This window comes from Zosterops lateralis, assembly GCF_965231275.1.
Source record: "Zosterops lateralis genome assembly, chromosome: 5".
Classification (NCBI taxonomy): Eukaryota; Metazoa; Chordata; class Aves; order Passeriformes; family Zosteropidae; genus Zosterops; species Zosterops lateralis.
Genome location: NC_139766.1, coordinates 48,826,932 through 48,845,393, shown reverse-complemented (window position 1 = coordinate 48,845,393; position 18,462 = coordinate 48,826,932). Strand labels below are relative to the sequence as shown.

At 41.7% G+C, this 18,462-nt stretch overlaps 1 protein-coding gene across 3 annotated transcripts in view; it reads left to right on the top strand.

Moving 5' to 3' along the window:
- Window positions 1-3,119, top strand: part of GSTCD (glutathione S-transferase C-terminal domain containing) — a 45,083-nt gene extending 41,964 nt beyond the window's left edge. For all 3 annotated transcript variants that reach the window (XM_083862006.1, XM_083862005.1, XM_083862004.1), the window contains one exon: window positions 945-3,119. In XM_083862006.1, the coding sequence (XP_083718132.1) occupies window positions 945-1,081 (137 nt within the window). In that variant the 3' untranslated portion in view covers window positions 1,082-3,119. The remainder of the gene's footprint in view (window positions 1-944) is intronic.
- Window positions 3,120-18,462: the final 15,343 nt, after the last annotated feature.

Below are 18,462 nucleotides of genomic sequence, written 5' to 3'. Positions count from 1 at the left end.
ATAACAGTTGAAAAATTTAAGTTTCATTACATTTCACCTCTTGCTGTTCTTTCTCTTCTTGATATAGAAATGTTTTTCTTTTTCCAAAATCATCAATATCAGGAATGGGGGAAGAGGTAGGATCATTGTGCTTGAGAGTGAAGCAGAATTGTGCCCTGTTGACTTGAGACTGTAACTTTTAGTGATAAAACATTTCAAGGTAGCATTAAATTTTTCTTGCAATAGAGTTTCAAGCTGCTGAAAATACAGTCTGACAGGTCAATTCAGTATTTCAGAACATAATAATCAATTACAATGATTAAATAAGACAAATGATCCCATCATCTTGTCATGGCTGCATCATAATAAAAAACTTCAAAGCAGAAAAAAAACCCCTCCATCCTTCCTAGTTTTTTCTACATATAAATCAGAAGCTTATTTTTCATTACCAATATAGTATGTTTGTTTATAAGTAGTTACAGTAATATATCTCAAATCTACTACACTGGATCACTTTTTGGTATTTTAGTCTACTGTTTATGTTCAGTAACCAGAGATTTTCAGATTTTAGGTGAAAGTACAGGAGAAAAACAGTTCTGGTAATAAAGGGAGTAGAAGTTTGGCAATTCAGAGAGCTAAGGGATAAACCAGGCATTTTTCTTCTTCCCATTTACATTAAAGCATGTTTTTTTCTGTAAGTCTTGAGAATACTTTTAAATAGTTGTGCCTTTCTCCATATATAAACAGTTAATAATCTCCTCAGGGTCTTTGCTTAAAATGAGGGTTACAAGTCAGAGATGTGATTTGGAACGTAAACCAGATTAAGATGTTTTCTAAAGTACATTTGGAACTTACTTTTTAGATGGCTTACTGATGTGTTTTCCTAACATTAAATATTTACGTGCATGTTTCTGATAATGTTTTCACATTTCGAATTTCTGTGCTCTCTTTTGCTCTCATTTTAGGAAAGCAGTGTATGGGACTTGTGGATCTGGATCGGGCATGGGCTGCAGAAGAACATAACTACTCTGTCCAAGTTATATCTATGGAGCCAGAAAGTTGTTCTCCAAAGAACAATATGTTTGTGGGCATCCCTACTTAGAGTGTGAAGCTTGCATTAGATTTGAAGCTGAACATAAATCTTCAGTGCATAATGACATCCAGCAGATAGAGGCAGCACTGGGAAGCAGACATCCCGCATCTTGAACACATTGCCTTGGGAAAGGGAAGCAGCCCCCAAAGTCCTAAAAAGCAAACTGCATGCAGAGCATCACAAATCAACTTGTAATGTGTCATTAAGCAACTTTTGGTTCTCATACTGAGAAGTTTCTGGATCTAATGACTGCACATGGAATTAAATCCATCTGTAAAAGTTTAGAAAAAAACTGGCTTTGGTGAAGGAAAGGTGATTTCCTTTTCAGTAAAGCTGTGTCTTGGCTGCTTGGAAATTGCATTCATGGTCAAAACAGCATTTGTGTTCATAAGCAGAGCAGTTATCAGCCAGCAGTGCTGATCACCAGCGGAACAGAGAAGATCAAATTTATTGTATTACTGAAGATGCTGTGCAACAGGTGCTGGTGGCCTGGCTTCGCTAAAGAATTCCATACTACTGTAGGAAGATAATTTTTAATAAAAGTTCATCAGAATACTTTGGGCCTCAATCTGCTTATTAAAAATGTTTTCTAACCTGACAATCATATTTTATAAAGACTCCAGAATTATGTTAAATACTATGCCAGGATTCTGTAACCAGGCATTTGACATTGGATTTAAAGAAACCAAACTCCTCATTGTCCATTGACCAGAAAATGCGAGCTGGACGTGATGTTAGTGAATGGGTAATTCACTGTTGCATTGGTAATAGAAGTGTGTTGATTCCCATTTGTAAGAAACTTGCTGTCAGAAGAAATATTTTAAAACGGTTCATGTGTTGACATACATCATCTTTGTGGATTTTATATTCAGTTTAAAATTTGACCAAAGTTGCAGTGTGGAATCGTTTCAAAAGATAATTGCAGTTAGGTTGCTCTAAAATGAAAATAAGCATTCTTCTGTGCTCCATTTTTCCCCTAATTTTAAATCACCTGTTGACACAAACACAATGGAAGATAGCTCCTAATGAGATTTTTTACTGCATGTTTAAGAGTTTTACACATCTGTGAATTCCGCCATGTTTCAATTTAAATAATCAGAAGTTTGAAAACTGTGAACGTAGCTTCAGGACATGGCAAACTGAATTACAAACAGTAGGTATTGGAGCAAAAAAAAGGAGCCAAAATATTTTATTATTCATGAAACTTAGATATCTTAAAGATCTAAACACTTGGGGTTTTTTTTAATGTGAACACATGAACGCTATCCACTTATTTAAAAAGCACAAAAGTGAGCAAGTAGGAGTGAATTCCTACCTTTAGCCTGAGTTCATAAATAATTATAGAATACTTTTTCTGCAACTGATTGTGGTTACAGGAGTAACTGGAGTTTTGAAAAATGTATGGCAAATACAAAATACATGGCAATACCAGTTGTCTCCAGAGTTTTCTGCAATACTTGCCCAATGGAAATTTGGTTTCTAAATTAGTGGTGTGTCAATCTGAACGTTAGTCATGTTACATTACTTTTCTGGAGTGATGTCTCCAGAAATGTCTCTTTATGTCCTTTTTTGTGCTGAAGGAAGAGCTCGTCAAGGTGAGGAACCTGTTGGAAACTATGATGCTGTTTACAGTAAGGGTTTTCACATTGTTCTGCTCCATGCAGTAGGTAGAAATATTAATGTTTTAAGTATGGAGGTGTTGGACATTTGGCATGGTCTGATACTATGCAATAATACAGAAGTTTCAGTAAAGCAAAATTCTGTGCTCTTACATGCGTCACATTTTCTACAATATCTGTATCAATAGTCTGTAATAGTTTTTTGGATCAAGCTGAAAAGAAGGAATAGATTTGGGATGTGCAACAGGGAACATGTGTGTAATGGAATAAAAGATAAAAATGTGTTTTTTAGCAGGCAAAACCAGGATTTCTTAAAAAGAGAGGTGGAAAAGGAACCTTATTTGGACAAATGTCCAAGAGTTTATTAGGTTCTTCAGATGGTCAAGAAAAACAGGTAAAGTCACACAAGAATCCAAATACCAATCTGTTTCATTTGTTGGATTTTTTTTTCCATTAGATTAAAGAACCTGTTTTCATGTTAATGACAGTTTCCCACAGGTGTTGCTTACTTGTGACTTAAGTAAATTATTTTGTATCTGCAACCCCACCAAGAAATAGGCTTCACAGGAACAAAAGGGTTTATAGAAGCAAGGGAGAGAACCTGCAAAAGTTGTGCTGTGTTTATATGCATGATGACATCCCATTTTTTTCTTGGATGAGCTAAACTATATAAAGTAAGTTTATGACAAATTTTTTCCTTCCAAAATTGAGAATATTTTAATGACATTTCACAATATTTATCATCTTTGTGGCTAACAGGATTAGTGAGAATTGTGATACTGGTGTGAGCTTGTTGCGAGTGACATTAATGGACTCTGGTTTCTTCTCAAGAGAACAGAATCTTTCTCATGTCCAAGGATGGAGTTATGTTACTATGGATAGTAAAGCCTGAACTATACTTCAGATGAACTGATGCTTATTGAAAACTGAAGAGAAGCAGATGAAAAAAACATAAAATCAAGATTTGCAGCAAGAGAGACTACCTAATTCACCACGGATTAAATTGCTAAACTGTGGCATGTACTTTTTAGGTAATGTATTTTTTAGGTATGTTACTTTGCCCTAGGTTTCTATATAAATAGTATGGATTTAATAGGGCCTAAAATTGCCTAAACAAGATGACTGAACACTGTGGTCCTGATGAGTGAACAACTGTTCTAGCAGCATGCTAAACAAGGAGCTATCTTGCTGTCCAAGGTGCATATCTAAATAGTTTTTGTGTTGTTCATTTGTCTGGCCCATTGAGACCAGCTATAGGATGAACTAAATGCTGTCCTAGCATAGTCATGATTTTCCATTATCTTGACAATCTTCTTTTATATTTCCTTGTAGCTTGTAATGCTGGAAAAAGTAACCTTATAACAGGAAACAGATGACCAAGCCAAAGGTCCTCTGTGTGTTAGAAATTGGTCTTCTGTGTGGACATGTATCCTTAATTTTGGTTTTTCACTTTTATCTTTATTGTGTTAATTATCTCCTTCTTCAGCCGTATTCCAAGTGGTCTTAATATTGCTGTATTTAGGCAGGGGTAGTAATAAACAAAGGACATTTCTAGTAGGTTCATTGTGCCCCCTAATTTTTATGTGGCTTGATTGTAAAAAAAGGTAAAATGTTACTATTATTCTGATAAAGCCCTCTTTTGATTTTTAGGTATTGATGAAAGCTACGTGAGTGGTCTAATGTACTTGATTAAAGATAATAATTAGACAAACACCCATAAAATGATTTACTTATAGAGTAATTAGTATGATTTACTTATGGGGTGGGCATAAATTTTTGACTGATGTTTTCTGTCTCTCTTTATTGCTAGACTTTTAGCTACTTGGGGGATGCAATGACAGTAAGCAGAAATGTCTTTTTAAATAGCTGTATTCCTAGGTGACATGCAATGCCAGGTATTCTGACTAATGAAAAGAGCATTTAAAGAAACCATTTATGGTTAAGTAAGTTTGATCTTCACTCTGCTGAATTTATAATAGGTTTAAAGAGATGTTAGTTTAGCTCAACACCATCAGCTGTGGCAATTTTCTTTTAAAATTTTGGTTTAGGGTTAGTAATTAACCCTTTTAATGTGTGTATATATATATATATATATATATATATATATATATAATTTTTAGAAAGTATTGGTCCAGAAAAGCATTGATTAGCAAAAGGTAACTGAAGAGTTGAAGCACAGGTTTTGGTCTTGGTGCAGAGTTGTCAGCAGAAGGAAAAGCACATTTTCTTTTAAGTGTAATCAAGTACTACTTTCAGTGCTTTTGCCTTGGACCATTTGTCTGTCATAGCAAACTCCTCATGTACAATCTCAGTCTAAGTTCCTGTGGTTTTATTACCATATTTGAAACAAAATTGGAACCTAGGTATCATGCATTTACTTATCCTCTAGTGTTACTTGAAGAAAACCTCTGAACTTTCCATGCTCAGACCTGCACTTAAACTACCTGGCTATCAAGGTTTCAGTTCAGTAGCTTGTGCTTAGCAAGATTCAGCTTACTATAACTATCATTAAAAGAAATCCAGTTTTCTAAGTCAATAATATATTAAGATTCTGTACAAAGAGTAAAACTGAAAGCAACTTAATTTTCTTTGCTTGTAGCTTTTATTTAGTCAGGAATTACATGAGTAAAGACGTACCCTTCTCTGCAGTCTTCTCAAAGTGAATTTAAGAAAATACTTGAATTTTCAAGGTAGATAAGGGTGCTCAGCGTAGCTTTATAATAAATTGCTTAGGTCAATTAAAATAATAGGGGAGAAATTAACATTATCCCACTATTAGCCTCTAAAAAGATGATCAACTGTTACAATTTTCCCCGTTTTCTGTCTCACTCACAGGACTTCAGGCCTGAAAGGTGTTTTCCTGGGCTTGAAACCTGCAGAGCAAAACAGGAGTGAACTTTGGATGGCTGCTCTCCCTGTACCCAGCAAAGACATGTTCCAAACCTTGGCCACATGAAGCTTTTTCACTCTTGTTTTTCCCCCTTGGTAATGTGGGAAAAATGTCACTCATTTTCTTCTCTTAGAAAGTATTAATGTCCTCCATTGGAAAGAGACCTCTGAAAGCTGTGAGATTATTTGATCCATAGTAGTTTTCTGTATTTCTATATTATCATAGTGGTGTTTCTTCCCAACCTTGAATACTTGAAATTCTTGCTGTACTAATTTTAGCCCTTTTCCTCATTTTGCTCTACCAGGTATGCTATCTATACTCTACACTAATTCCTGCTGCTTCCAACACACGGAGGCAAAATAACTACTTTTTTATGTCAGACACAGCTATAGAAAATAGAAATGTATGCTTAATAACAGCTAAAATCAGTGCATTGTCTTTGCACTGCAGCTGAATCCTAATGAGTGTTCCAAAACTGGCACAGTTAACCAGTGTGTTAGGTGTCTTCATTTAATGGGTGGGGAAAGAGTCTGGAATATTTTTGATCAAACACTTCTGGATCTAGATGTCACGTTATATCTGCAATCCACAGCAAGGCTTGGAAAGCTCCAGTTTTTCAGACAAGTTGGTTTCCAGGTGCAAAACAAAGCACTTTCTCTCCTATTCTGACCCACACCTCTGCCAGCTGATCGCCTGGTGCAATCCAGGAAGATAAAGGGTGACATGCTTTAGTTTTATCCTCACAGAGGATACACAGGTACATAAATTCACATCTTGCCCCAGGATTGCAGGAACCCCACTGATGTTTTCAGTGTCAGGATTCCTCCTTATACTTCAGATTTAATTTAAGACCTGTGTGTGGAAGTAGAAAAGTGAGTGTGTGCGCAAAGCACCACCACAGCTGAGCTAGCCCTGTTTGGTTGAAAAGGGCAGTTTTTAACAAAACCATGAGGAGAAGGGCAGAGTTGTGTTTTCCAGAATACAGTTAGCATAGGAATGACTTCTGTGAAACTTCTTCCAAGGAGTAGAGGGTACAGACCCCACCAAGGGGACAATCCCCAAACAGCTCATTCTATCACTGATCTGACGGCATAGGAGAATTGGGGTGTTTTTGAGCTTTAGAAGCCCAGACCAGAGAGACAGCATATTTGCTAAAAGTCTAACAAAGTAGCTAAAAGTCTAGCAATAATGAGAGACAGAAAACATCAATCTTGAATTTATGGCCATCCTGTAAGTAAATCATTTTATATGTGTCTGTTGAAGGATTATCTTTGAGTGATTTTGACAGCTCAAGTAATTTTCATAAAAATGAAAATCAAAAGATCACTTTTTCAGGCTAATACTAATGTTTTCATATTTTTTTTTAAGATCAAGCACATAAAAATTAGGGGGTACAATGAACATTGTTTATTATTATTATTTGTGCCTAAATATGGCAATACTAAGACATCTTGAAATATGACTGTGAAGCAGATAAATAACACAAAAAAGACAAAAATGAAAAACCCAAATTAAGGATACATATACACACAGATGACCAACTTTCAAAGCACAGAGGACCTCAGTTCAGTTCGGATACCTGAATTTTCTATTTCATGGCACAATGAATTTACTGTTAACCAGAGATCTGCCTTTGCCTTTTATTACTTTTATTACTTTTATGTAACAGAAGTAGTTTTCTTTCTTATGTCCAGTTATTATATCTCTGAACAATTGCATTTCTCTTCAATGCAACTTAGGATTACACTGCTGTAATTGAAGGAACTGGAGCTACAACACAGCTGTACTGCTAACAGCTCAAAGTCAGGAACCAACGTCACACATTCAAAGGCACGTTCCTTCAAAAGCCTCCAGATTCTAATTCCAGTGAAATCTTACAACACTGAATGCAGCAGTTTGTTTATGTAGCAGTTCGTCTCAAAGAAAATGGCTTTCTTTGGATGTGTACACAACCTGCTACTCTTTCCATCTTCTGAGCAATGGAATCAGGACCTTTTCACCAAAGGGTCCACCAGAGTCTGGCCTGAGAAATCAAATCCCTCACACCCCAAGCAGGGCCTGTTTCTTTTTCCCCGTACAACACACACCAGCCACAAGAACTACAAAGCTTATGGCTTTAGCACATTTCCCCCAAATCAATGATTACAGTGTGATGGGAAGAATGAGCTTCTGACTGCTCAAACCAAGAGCCTTATTTCCACCTGTGGAACAGCATCTCTGTCTATCAGCAGAGTCCAGCACAGAAGAGCAGACAGACTGCATTTAAAACAATCAAAACTTTATTTAAAATTGAACTCAGCAAAAGTGAAACTATATACAGGAAGAACTATATACAGGAAGAACTATATACAGGAAGAAACAAGTCTCTACATTGCCTATTGTTCAAGATCCATCTAAATCTGTCCTGAGAAGCAGAAGCACTCATATATAAAGGGGAATGTATAGATCTGGATCAAGTTGCTCCCTGCAGGTTGGGCATAGGGGAATAGTCTCCAAGGCAATAGGGAGGCACTCGCTGCAGAAGACATGGCCACACATGGTTGCCACCAGCTGTCGTCCATCTTGCATAATCTGGAAGACAGAAAAACACAACAGGTAGTGGGAGGAAAGAATTTGAGTTGGCTGCTCCATTGGCACCAGGCAAACAACACTTTAGAGCATCTGGAGTCAGAATGATGAGGGACCCACAGATGTGCCAGTGCCATCTTGGCAAGGGCTTCTCCCTCTACATTCCCCACCCAGAAGTGACTTGTGGAGCTTCACAGCAAGGGCTGTGCTTCCAGCCAGCTGCCCACAGCATCCCACATCAGCCACCTGACTTGGGCAGCTCCCCTTCTGGCTTGCTCCTCCTCCCACAAAGCAGAAAGGATGACAACAGGTGGATCCTTACCTCTGAGTAAAAATCCATGCAAATTGGACACCTAATAACAACTCCTTGCTGTGCACTAGAGGGAACAGAAGCAGAAGGAATGTGCAGCTGTTAATATCACCACACTAAAATCTTTATTGACACGTATAATCTCACATAGTCATGCAACTGCACTGACTAGCCATGACACATTTCCTTTGAAGAACCCTGCTGCCTTTAAGTCTCTGTTTGCTGCATTTAATGAGGATTTGGGGTCTCCCTGCCCTGAGGGATGGAGTGTCCTGGTTTTCACTAGGAGAAAGGTGCAGTCAGTCACCCTGGTCTGGGATTTGAAGTAACAGCAGTCTCTAGCACTGGCCAGTTTGTGTAGGGCAACTTTGACTTTCCAGCTGTCCTCTGGGAACTATTCAGCCCAGAATATTCACTCCAGGAGCCAGTTCTAAACTACAGAGTAACATGGCTCTGGCAAGATCCAGCCCAGGGAAGAGCCTTTGGTCAATGTTAAATGCTGCAGCACTGAGCTCTTTCAGCCTGACCTAAACAGAGCAGTTACATTCAGTAGCTGAGAAGCTTGAGACTGAAGGAACAAATTATTCCTTTTTTATATTAACCTAGTGGTGGGATTTGTTCACCTACAGACTTAACAACCAAAACTTAAACATGTACAAATTCATTGGCAAAATACACTATGGTTTAGAATAGCAGAAGCCCTTTAGGGGTCATATTTAAGACCTGACACCTCAAAGTTCCATACTCAAGTTCTCTCCTTCATTGCCTTTCCAAAAGTCTCAAAGTACACCAGCTTTATTAAAACCCGTGTTTTCCTCCCCCACCCCAGAAAACCAGTTTAGAAAACCTTCTACCATAATTCTCATGTTCTTTGTCTTCCCTAGTGACACAGACACCTGGTTTAATTTAATCAGTCTAATGCATTGCATCATTCTTATCGTGATGGAGTGGTCCTAGAGCAGGACTTTCCTGTTTCTCTGCAGAATGGGGATTTCACTGTGCAGGTCCCCAAGTTGAAGTGCAAGATGTCCATCCCAGAAGCAAAGAAATCAGGGCTTGTGCCATCCAGCACTGGCCATAAAAGCATGACCTCGACAAGTGCCTGTGTGCAAGTCTCCCGGGGGAAGAAGGGCTCCAGCCCCAGGAGAACAGCAGCCAGCTGGCACCGTTCCAGCAGGGAATTTCTCCTGGAATTTGCCTGGCTGCAGCCTGCTGGCCCCATGATGCCAAGCCTCATTGATAACAATGGAAGTATTTCCATATCTAACACTGGTTGTAGAGCTTGTCAGAGAAAGCAAATGCAATAGTGAGCTATGTCCTGTGACCAATCCCCCTTTCTTGCCACACCCCCGCACTCATCTCTAAAATTCTGTACAGTTGTGTTCTGTCCACCTGCCTTGGGCTGCCTTTTACTCCCAAATGCAAATGGTATCATTTGATCATCATGCAACATGGGAGAAGGAGGAAAATATGGGAATAATGGGAAGGCTTCAAAATTAATCCAGGCACAGCTGTATAACTTCCTCCTACACAGAAAAGAAAAAAAGGCAGAAAATTCCGTGTCTGGTGGGGCACGAGCTATACGTACTCTGAACTCTGAGGACCCTCCTGCTCTGGTCCCTCTTCTGCAGGGGCTGAGTCAGCCACAGGTGCATCATTAGCTCCTGATCCATTACCAGAGCCATCCACCTGTTCCTGGCGGCTCAGTGGGATATTTCTTCTTCCTTGTCCATACACTGCAATTTAATTTTCAGAAGTTAGATCTATTATTTTCCCCCTGCATAGAGCTATATTTGAAATTAGTTATGTAAATAGTCAGTAATGGTTCCTATTTAAAATGGACTCTCTTCAACTGGGATAAAAACAATCTTAAACAAACTACTTTCCCAAAGAGGAAGGCTGAACCCTTCCAGATATTGTGACTACTCAGCTACACATCAACACAGACTATTTGCTCTGTTCATCCTACACACAGCCAAAAGGACATCTGGCACAAATCCCAAGATAAGGAAGAAAATAAGAAAGCCATCTGTCCTGATCAGATCAGCTCTGACTGGCAAAAACCTATTCCTGCAGGAGAAGATTGCAACCACCAAGTCATGGAGCAGCAACTCAAGAAACTCACCAGCCAAAAAAAAAAAAGGGAGACTGAGCAATGGACTGAGTGGACTAATTACAGTGAGAAGTGAGATCATTAACAATCATTAACCAATAGAAGACAAAATATTGCCTAATAAGATAATCATGTCACTTGCAACCAATTAATACCATTTTCTTTCTTTGTTCAAATTTATAAATAATAAAAGTTTTGGTAGTGGGTGTGTCTGATTTGTCAAACACCACTGAACACCCAGACTTGTGCAACACGGAAATAAACAATCAATGTCTCTCTCAAGTGTAAAAATATTGACCTGGTGTACCCCAGTAACAAATCCAATTCTTGTGGGCAACATATTGACCAAGTCACAGGGAGATCAATTTTTAATGGCCTGGTCTGTGACAGCCAAAGGGTCAAGAAATGCTGTTTGCTTTTTAACCCTCAGAAGCCACAGGCAACGATGACCTCTGCAACTCTGGTATCCACGTGACAATAATCAATCACTAATCCATTAAAATTGCAGAAAGAGTTACCAAATTAAAGTTCCTTCTGCATAAGTATTCAGCTACAACTTTTATTGCAGGGATTTTCCACTGTGACTGATAGAGGCCATCACCCACACATTGGATCCTTTCTCTAAGACTCTGGCCTGGGGCTTTGGCCTTGTCCTTTGCCTTTTGCTAAAGGCAGTTTCAATCCCTGCTGCTCGAGTTTTTTGAAAAAAAATACCAAGAATAACTAATACATTTTAGATAAAAGTTGGTTACCAACTGTACAACATCTGCTTACCTTGAAGAAACTTCCATTGATGCACATGGGAAGGGAGAGAAAAGAAGATACAGTTAGATTTGGTGAGCCCCCCTGCCCCACATGCAAACCTCTGCTCAGAAAGCAGCTAAAGCAGGGGAGGTGAGGAAGTGTGGTTCATCACCCTCTAAGTTTGGGTAAGAGCATTCAAAGCAGTAGCACAAAGAGCTGCTGCCCTGAAAACAAAAATGGGGGTGCTGCTGATTCTGCTGTCATGGCTACAACAGGGTAAAAAGAGAGGCAGCTTAGGAAGCACCTGAACGCCCACCTCCCTCCTCCCCTCTTCCTCTTCCATATTTGGGTTTGACCTGCAGCTGTTTCTTTGCCTCCTTCTCCCCCAAACTGGCAAGTTCTGCTGTGATAACCCTAAACACTTCACATTAGATGAACAGTGGCTGAAGAAAGGAAACCACAACAGAGATTTGGGAGTAAAGAATTCTATCAGTCAATGCTAGAACTACAGGGAACACACAGATCTGCCAGTGCCATCCTGGCAAGGACTTCTCCCTCTACAGACACCACTAAGGAGGGACTTGGAGGGATGTGCAAGTTGGAGCTTCCCAGCAAGGGCTGTGCTTCCAGCCAGCTGCCCATACCATCCCACCTGAGACAACTGAGTTGTGCAGCTTCCCCTTTGTCTCCTCCCCTCCCACAAATCAGGAATGACAACAACATGTGGATCCTCACCTCTGCGTTGTCATCCTCCCAGTTTGGAGGACTAAGAACTCCTGCCCAATAACTAGAGGAAGCAGAACCAGAAGAACATTAAGCTATCAATTTAACAGAGCACAGAGGCTTACCAAAACATAGAATTGCAGAAATTAAAACAACCTCTTGTTCTGATTTAGCAACATCCCAGCCCAGAAACACAATCAAGTGCAAGAGCTTTTATGTACTGCAAGCATTTCAGTGTATCACAATCCAAAAGGTAAGAAACATTCAATAATGACTTCCTGACAGAGAGGAAATGTTACTCCTGGATTTTACTAGTTTTTAAGAGGTTTTTTCCGTTACTTCTTTCCCTGACGGGCCACTGTGTTTGAAGTCACAATTCTCCAAACAGAATCAAGTAGAACAAAAAGACTGCCAAAACCCTGTATCTACTGTACATCATAAATTACACTTTGGAGAGTCACTTTATCTGTCACATACAATTCAATATTTCTTGGTTCCTGTTGAAAGTTGCTCTCCAGTAGTTGGAATGAATTCTCTGCTGATCTGGAACCAAGTGGGTACTGCTGGCTCCCTTCCCAGTCCTGCAGTGGGGTAAAAATGGAGACAGATTAGGAATTGCTTGAAAGCCACCCTGTCCTGCTTCCCTGTTTCAGTCCCCTAACTGGATTTGGGCTAGAACCTTTTCTTTCCCTCACTAGCCCTAAAACACTTCATGTTGGATGAACAGCTGCTGAGAAACAGGAACCCCAACCACAGGAATATGGGACAAAAACCTGCTGCTCTATTGGCAGCAGGCAAACAGAATTTGCAGTATGTGCAGTCTGTCACTCAATGCTAGAACTACAAGGAACACACAGATCTGCCAGAGCCAACCTGGCAAAGGCTTGTCCCTCTACGGACACCACCAAGAAAGGACTTGGAGAAATGTGCAAGTTGGAGCTTCTCAGCAAGGGCTGTGCTTCCAGCCAGCTGCCCATACCATCCCACCTGAGACAACTGAGTTGTGCAGCTTCCCCTTTGTCCCCTCCCCTCCCACAGAGCAGAAAGGATGAAAACATGTGATAAGAACATGATCCTCACATCTGTAATGTCATCCTGCCACGTCGGAGGACTCTCAAAACGGTCTGGCCATTCACTAGAGTCAACAGAACTAAAAGAACATGCAGATTAATTTCACAGTGCACAGAGGACTACCAAATCATAAAATTGTAAAAATTGAAACAACCCCTTATTCTAATTTAGAAACATCCCAGCCCGGAAACACAATCAAGTGCAAGAGCTTTTATGTATTACAAGCATTTCAGGGTGTCCCAATCCATGATGTAAGAAACATTCCATAATGATTTCCTGAATGGAGAAGAAAGCTTTCTCCTGGATTTTGCTGGGTTTTAGAGTTTTTTCCCCATTAGTTCCCTTCCAGACAGGCCACTATAGTTCAAATCAGATTCCATCACACAGAATCAGGCAGAATCCAACAGTCAGGTAAAAACCTGTGTCTACAGCATATCAGAAATGACACTTTGGAGAGAGACTTCATCTGCCACATACTCATCGTTATCTCTTGGTTCCTCTTCATTGTCACTCGCCCCAAGCTCAGCTGAATTCTCTTCCTCTCTGGAACCAAATGGGTACTGCTGGCTCTGCTCCTTGTCCTGCACCTCTGAGTCCTCACTGTCCCTAGCTGGAGTACTAGCAGGACCTGCTGGCCATGCACTAGAGGGAACAGAACCAGAGAGAACATGCAGCCATATGAATGTGGAGCAAAAAATTTCACTGGGGACAGAGAGTTACCAACACGTAACATCTGTTCTGCTTAAGACACATCTCAGTCCAACACCACACTTATTCCCTGAGCTGCTTTGTACAACAAGCATTTCAGCATGTATCAAGCCATTCTGTAAGAAATATTCAACCATGACTTCATGAAAAGAGGAAGAGAAGAGAAGAGAAGAGAAGAGAAGAGAAGAGAAGAGAAGAGAAGAGAAGAGAAGAGAAGAGAAGAGAAGAGAAGAGAAGAGAAGAGAAGAGAAGAGAAGAGAAAGAAGAGAAGAGAAGAGAAGTTTCAGCTCGATTTTGCTATGTGGTTTTTTGGATTCTTTTACTTGTTTCTCTGCCAGACTGGCCACTGTTTTCTAAGTATGAAGTTTCAGCATAGACTTCAGCAGAACCCAGAAGCTTGGCAAAAACCTGTTCCTATCATGTATCAGAAATTAGAATTTAGAGAGACATTTTACTCTCACTTACCCATCATTATCTCTTGGTTCCTCTTCATCAGCAGTTGACAATGGCCCAGATGAATTCTCTGCTGATCTGGAAAGATGGGATTGCTGCTGGTTCTGCTCCCTCTCCTGCAATGGGGTAAAGATGGAGATAGATTAGGAACCGCTCAAAACAACTCTGTCCTACTTCCCTATTTCAGTTCCCTGACTGGATTTGAGCTAGAACCTTTTCTTTCCCTTGTCAGCCCCAAAAAGAGCAACTTCTGCAGTCATAGCCCTAAAACACTTCATGTTGGATGAACAGCTGAAGAAAGGAAACCAAAACAGGCATTAGGAGTAAAGAATTCCAGTTTGCTGCTCTATTGGCAGCAGGCAAACAGAACTTGCAGTATGTGCAGTCTGTCACTCCATGCGAGAACTACAAGGAACACACAGATCTGCCAGGGCCATCCTGGCAAGGGCTTCTCCCTCTACAGACACCACTAAGGAGAGACTTAGAGGGATGTGCAAGTTGGAGCTTCCCAGCAAGGGCTGTGCTTCCAGCCAGCTGCCCATACCATCCCACCTGAGACAACTGAGTGGTGCAGCTCTCCCTCTGTCCCCTCCCCTCCCACAGAGCAGAAAGGATAAGAACATGTGGATCCTCACCTCTGAGTCCTCATCGGACCAATATGGAAGATCGAACTCAAATAGGATCGAATCTCTAGAGAGAACAGAACACGAAGAATATGGAGCCAATAATTTCAATGGGCACCAAGGGTCACCAAGAAAGAAAATGTTGGTTCTTCAAACATATCCAATTCTGATTAAGCAACATCCCAGCCCAGAAACACAATCATTGAAAGAATTTTCAGGTACTGCAAGCATTTCAGTGAGTCAAGCCACAGTCTAACATTCAATGTTAGATGGACAACTTCTAAGACGCTAAGGCTTCACAAACAGAGAAGAAATGCTTCTGCTGGATTTTGCTAGGTTTATTTTAATAAATAAACCAGGCAGGCCACTATATTCCAGGGCTGAAGCATTTGCACAGAGTTAAGCAGAACCCAAAAGCTTGGCAAAAACCTCCTTCCACCACATCTCTGAAACTTGAGTTTTGACAGACACTTTCTCTCTCACATACCCATCATCTTCTCTTGCTTCCTCTTCATCGTCCCTTGCCAGTGGCTCGGCTGAATCCTCTGATCCTCTGAAAAGATGTGGCTGCTGCTGGCTCTGCTCCCTCTCCTGAAACAGGGTAGAAATGGAGGCACTTAGGAACCACCTGAACACTCTACTTCCTGCTCCCCTGGTTCAGTTCCCCAGCTGGATTTGGGCTTTGAGCCATTTCTTTCCCTCTTTCTCCCTCAAACTGGCAAGTTCACCTGTGATGGCCTGAACACTACTTATTATATGAACAGCTACTGAAGAGAAAAAAACCCCCTCTATCCAAACCTGCTCTTGTGTTTGGTGCAAGTGGAGCAGGGTCATGCAACTTCTGTTGTAAAATTTGAGGCACTTTCTTTGCAAAGGTTCAGGAAAAACCCTGTCACGTTATAACTCCCATTCTATGTTTGCTGCATGTTTCTGTTTTGCACAGCAGCAGTGGCAACCCAAATTTGAGCAGATACACTGCACTGTGGGCTGCATGAAACCATATTCTTTCAAAATAATAGGGGAAAATCAAAAACAAACAAACAAACAAACCAACAAATGTGACCCTTTTAAAGACTTCTTGGAATAAGAACCAGAATTCGTGTCTACTCCGGTCAGCTGCAGCTGCATTTTACATCTCACTGGCAGGGCTACCTTAAACTGATGCTGCAGCTAAAACACTTCTTCCTTGGGAAGTCAAAGACTTCCAGTGCTCTCCTTTAAATCACTGAAGCAACAACCTCATTTAGGTTGTTCACCCACTCACTGCAAGTGATTCTCAGGCACGCTGATGTGCTCATCAGTGTGTTTGGGGCAGGCTGGGAACTGTGTCTGAAGTGCTAAATCAGAGCCATCTTTCAACCTTTGAGGCCAGGCTACTTAGGAAGATTTCAGAAGACAGGCAAGAAAACTAATCTGACTGCAAGCTGGAGAGGAGTGTGCCAGTCACTGCTTACCACAGCAGACTCATCATCACTGATAATGATGACTTCAGGCTCAGAAGATTCGCCTGTGAGATCGATGACTTCTTCACCAGTTGGAAAAGAAAACATTAGAATCAAGGTGAGAGATTGCAGAGGAATGAAATGGGCTGTCAGTGTGGAACAGAGAGTGTGTTGGATCCACTGTGCCCTAGGTCTCTTTTTTTTCAGCAATGTGACTAACATTTCACTCAAGCTTTGCCCTCACCAGTCCACAGGGAGCATTGCTAGCCCTGTCCTCAAAAGGGCAGCACAGGAGGAAGAGCAGCTGAGCTCCTCACAAGTTCTATTGGATGACAACAGTTTACAGGAGGTTCACATCAACAGACAAATCATCTCACATAGAGGAGTGTTTAGCACATAGGAGAAAAAACCAAACCACAAAAACTACTAATTTTAAAGTACCATGCTCTAGATCCCTTCCTTGAAGGACAGGCCACAGCTGATGACAAGCTTTTCCTCATCTTTGTCCAGCTTGGAAGATCCCAAACTCAGCTTGCCACCTCCAGTGTGGCAGCTGCAGTGACTGCCAGCTCATCAGTACACCCTTTCAGGTGTTTGAGCAGCACTGGAGGACCTTTGCTACATAGCTCATCTCCCACCAGAGGCCATTGGATCGAGCTCAGTAACAAACCACAAGAGTTGTCAGAAGGCTTGTTGGTTGGGGATGCCACACCAGGAACCCCCTCCACCCCAAGGTTTCCCTTCCTCCCCAGTAAAGGGCCTAGCAACTGGCAAAAGCACGTGGCCAGCAGGTCATCACCCTCCAGCAGCAGTTTCTGTTCTTACCAGGCTCAAAAGCAGGTGCAGCACCTTGCTCAAGGTCTATTGGCTCTGTCTGCGAAGTTCCAGCAGCACTGGAGGGCAGCAGCCTGCTCCGTTTCCGAGCTGGTCTGGAATCAACGGCCCCTCCAGGGCGCTTTCGCTGACGCTGAGGGAGAACAAAGCCTGAGCATTTCCTGTGCCACCAATATTAACACCACCCTCATTTGTGCAACACCACCGACAGCACACAAGGATACAGGAAACACTTCTGCAAAGGCTGGAATATGCATCCAATGGTGCTATGGGCCATTCCCACCTGAGCACATCACTGCAGGGTAAAGACAGCACCCCTGATCCCTGACAAGCCGCCTCTCCAAAAAAGAGCCTGTCCCAATGGCTTGAAAATGAGAAGACCAGTTCCCAATTCTATCAGGTTACTGCACATGCTGTAAGCATTTCTGGACTACTTCTAACACCCACAGAAATTCAAAACCTTCAGTATTCCCGAATGTCAAGTTACATGAAGATTTCAAACGGTTCTGTTCCTATGCATTTGCTACAAACTCTTGAAACCCTTTCTAGAAGTACGCTAGAAAATATTTCAAGAATCAGATTTGCATTGAGTAGCAAAGTACTTACTGAGCTCATGGTGTTTTGTGATCAAAAACCACCGGTAAAGTAAGTGGGACAAACACCAAAAAAGGAATGTCAGGGATGGGATCAATCCCTTTGGTTCCTTCAGGTAGCCCACTGCAGATTTGTCGGAGTGACAGAAAACTGCTCTTCCAAACCTATCAGAAAAGTGGAGGGGAGATTATCTATTTGGAATGCCAGATTTCTTGAACACCCCCATGCCCTAAGACTGCCATTCCCGGGCCTCCAGTTCCTGTCCAAAGTTCGAGGGGAAGCCCATGCCTTTGGCACTCGAGCCCACCTGCAGCCCATCCTGCAGCCCACCAGGAGCCTTTTCAAGCATAGTCTGCACCCACCTGCACAGTCAGTCCAGAGTTTGGCTGGCAAGTCTCAGCAAATGGCTCTCTGTTCCCACCCGGGATGGAGAAGACGGATGCTCCGCGTCTGCTGCGCAGCACAGAATCCGCCAACTGGCTCAACAGACTCCGTGCCAACAGAGCCCTGGGAGCAGGAGTGCCCCTGGCAACCGGGGGCAACATTCCATGCCCAGGTAACGGGTGTCCGCTTGGCTCCCCCATGGAGTTCCAGAGCGCCTTGGAGGCACCTCAACCATCACCTGGTTCTGCTGCCCCCGCCAGACCAGGGAGCTCAGGGCCTGTCCAGCCTGGCCTGGAACATTCCAGGGCATCCCC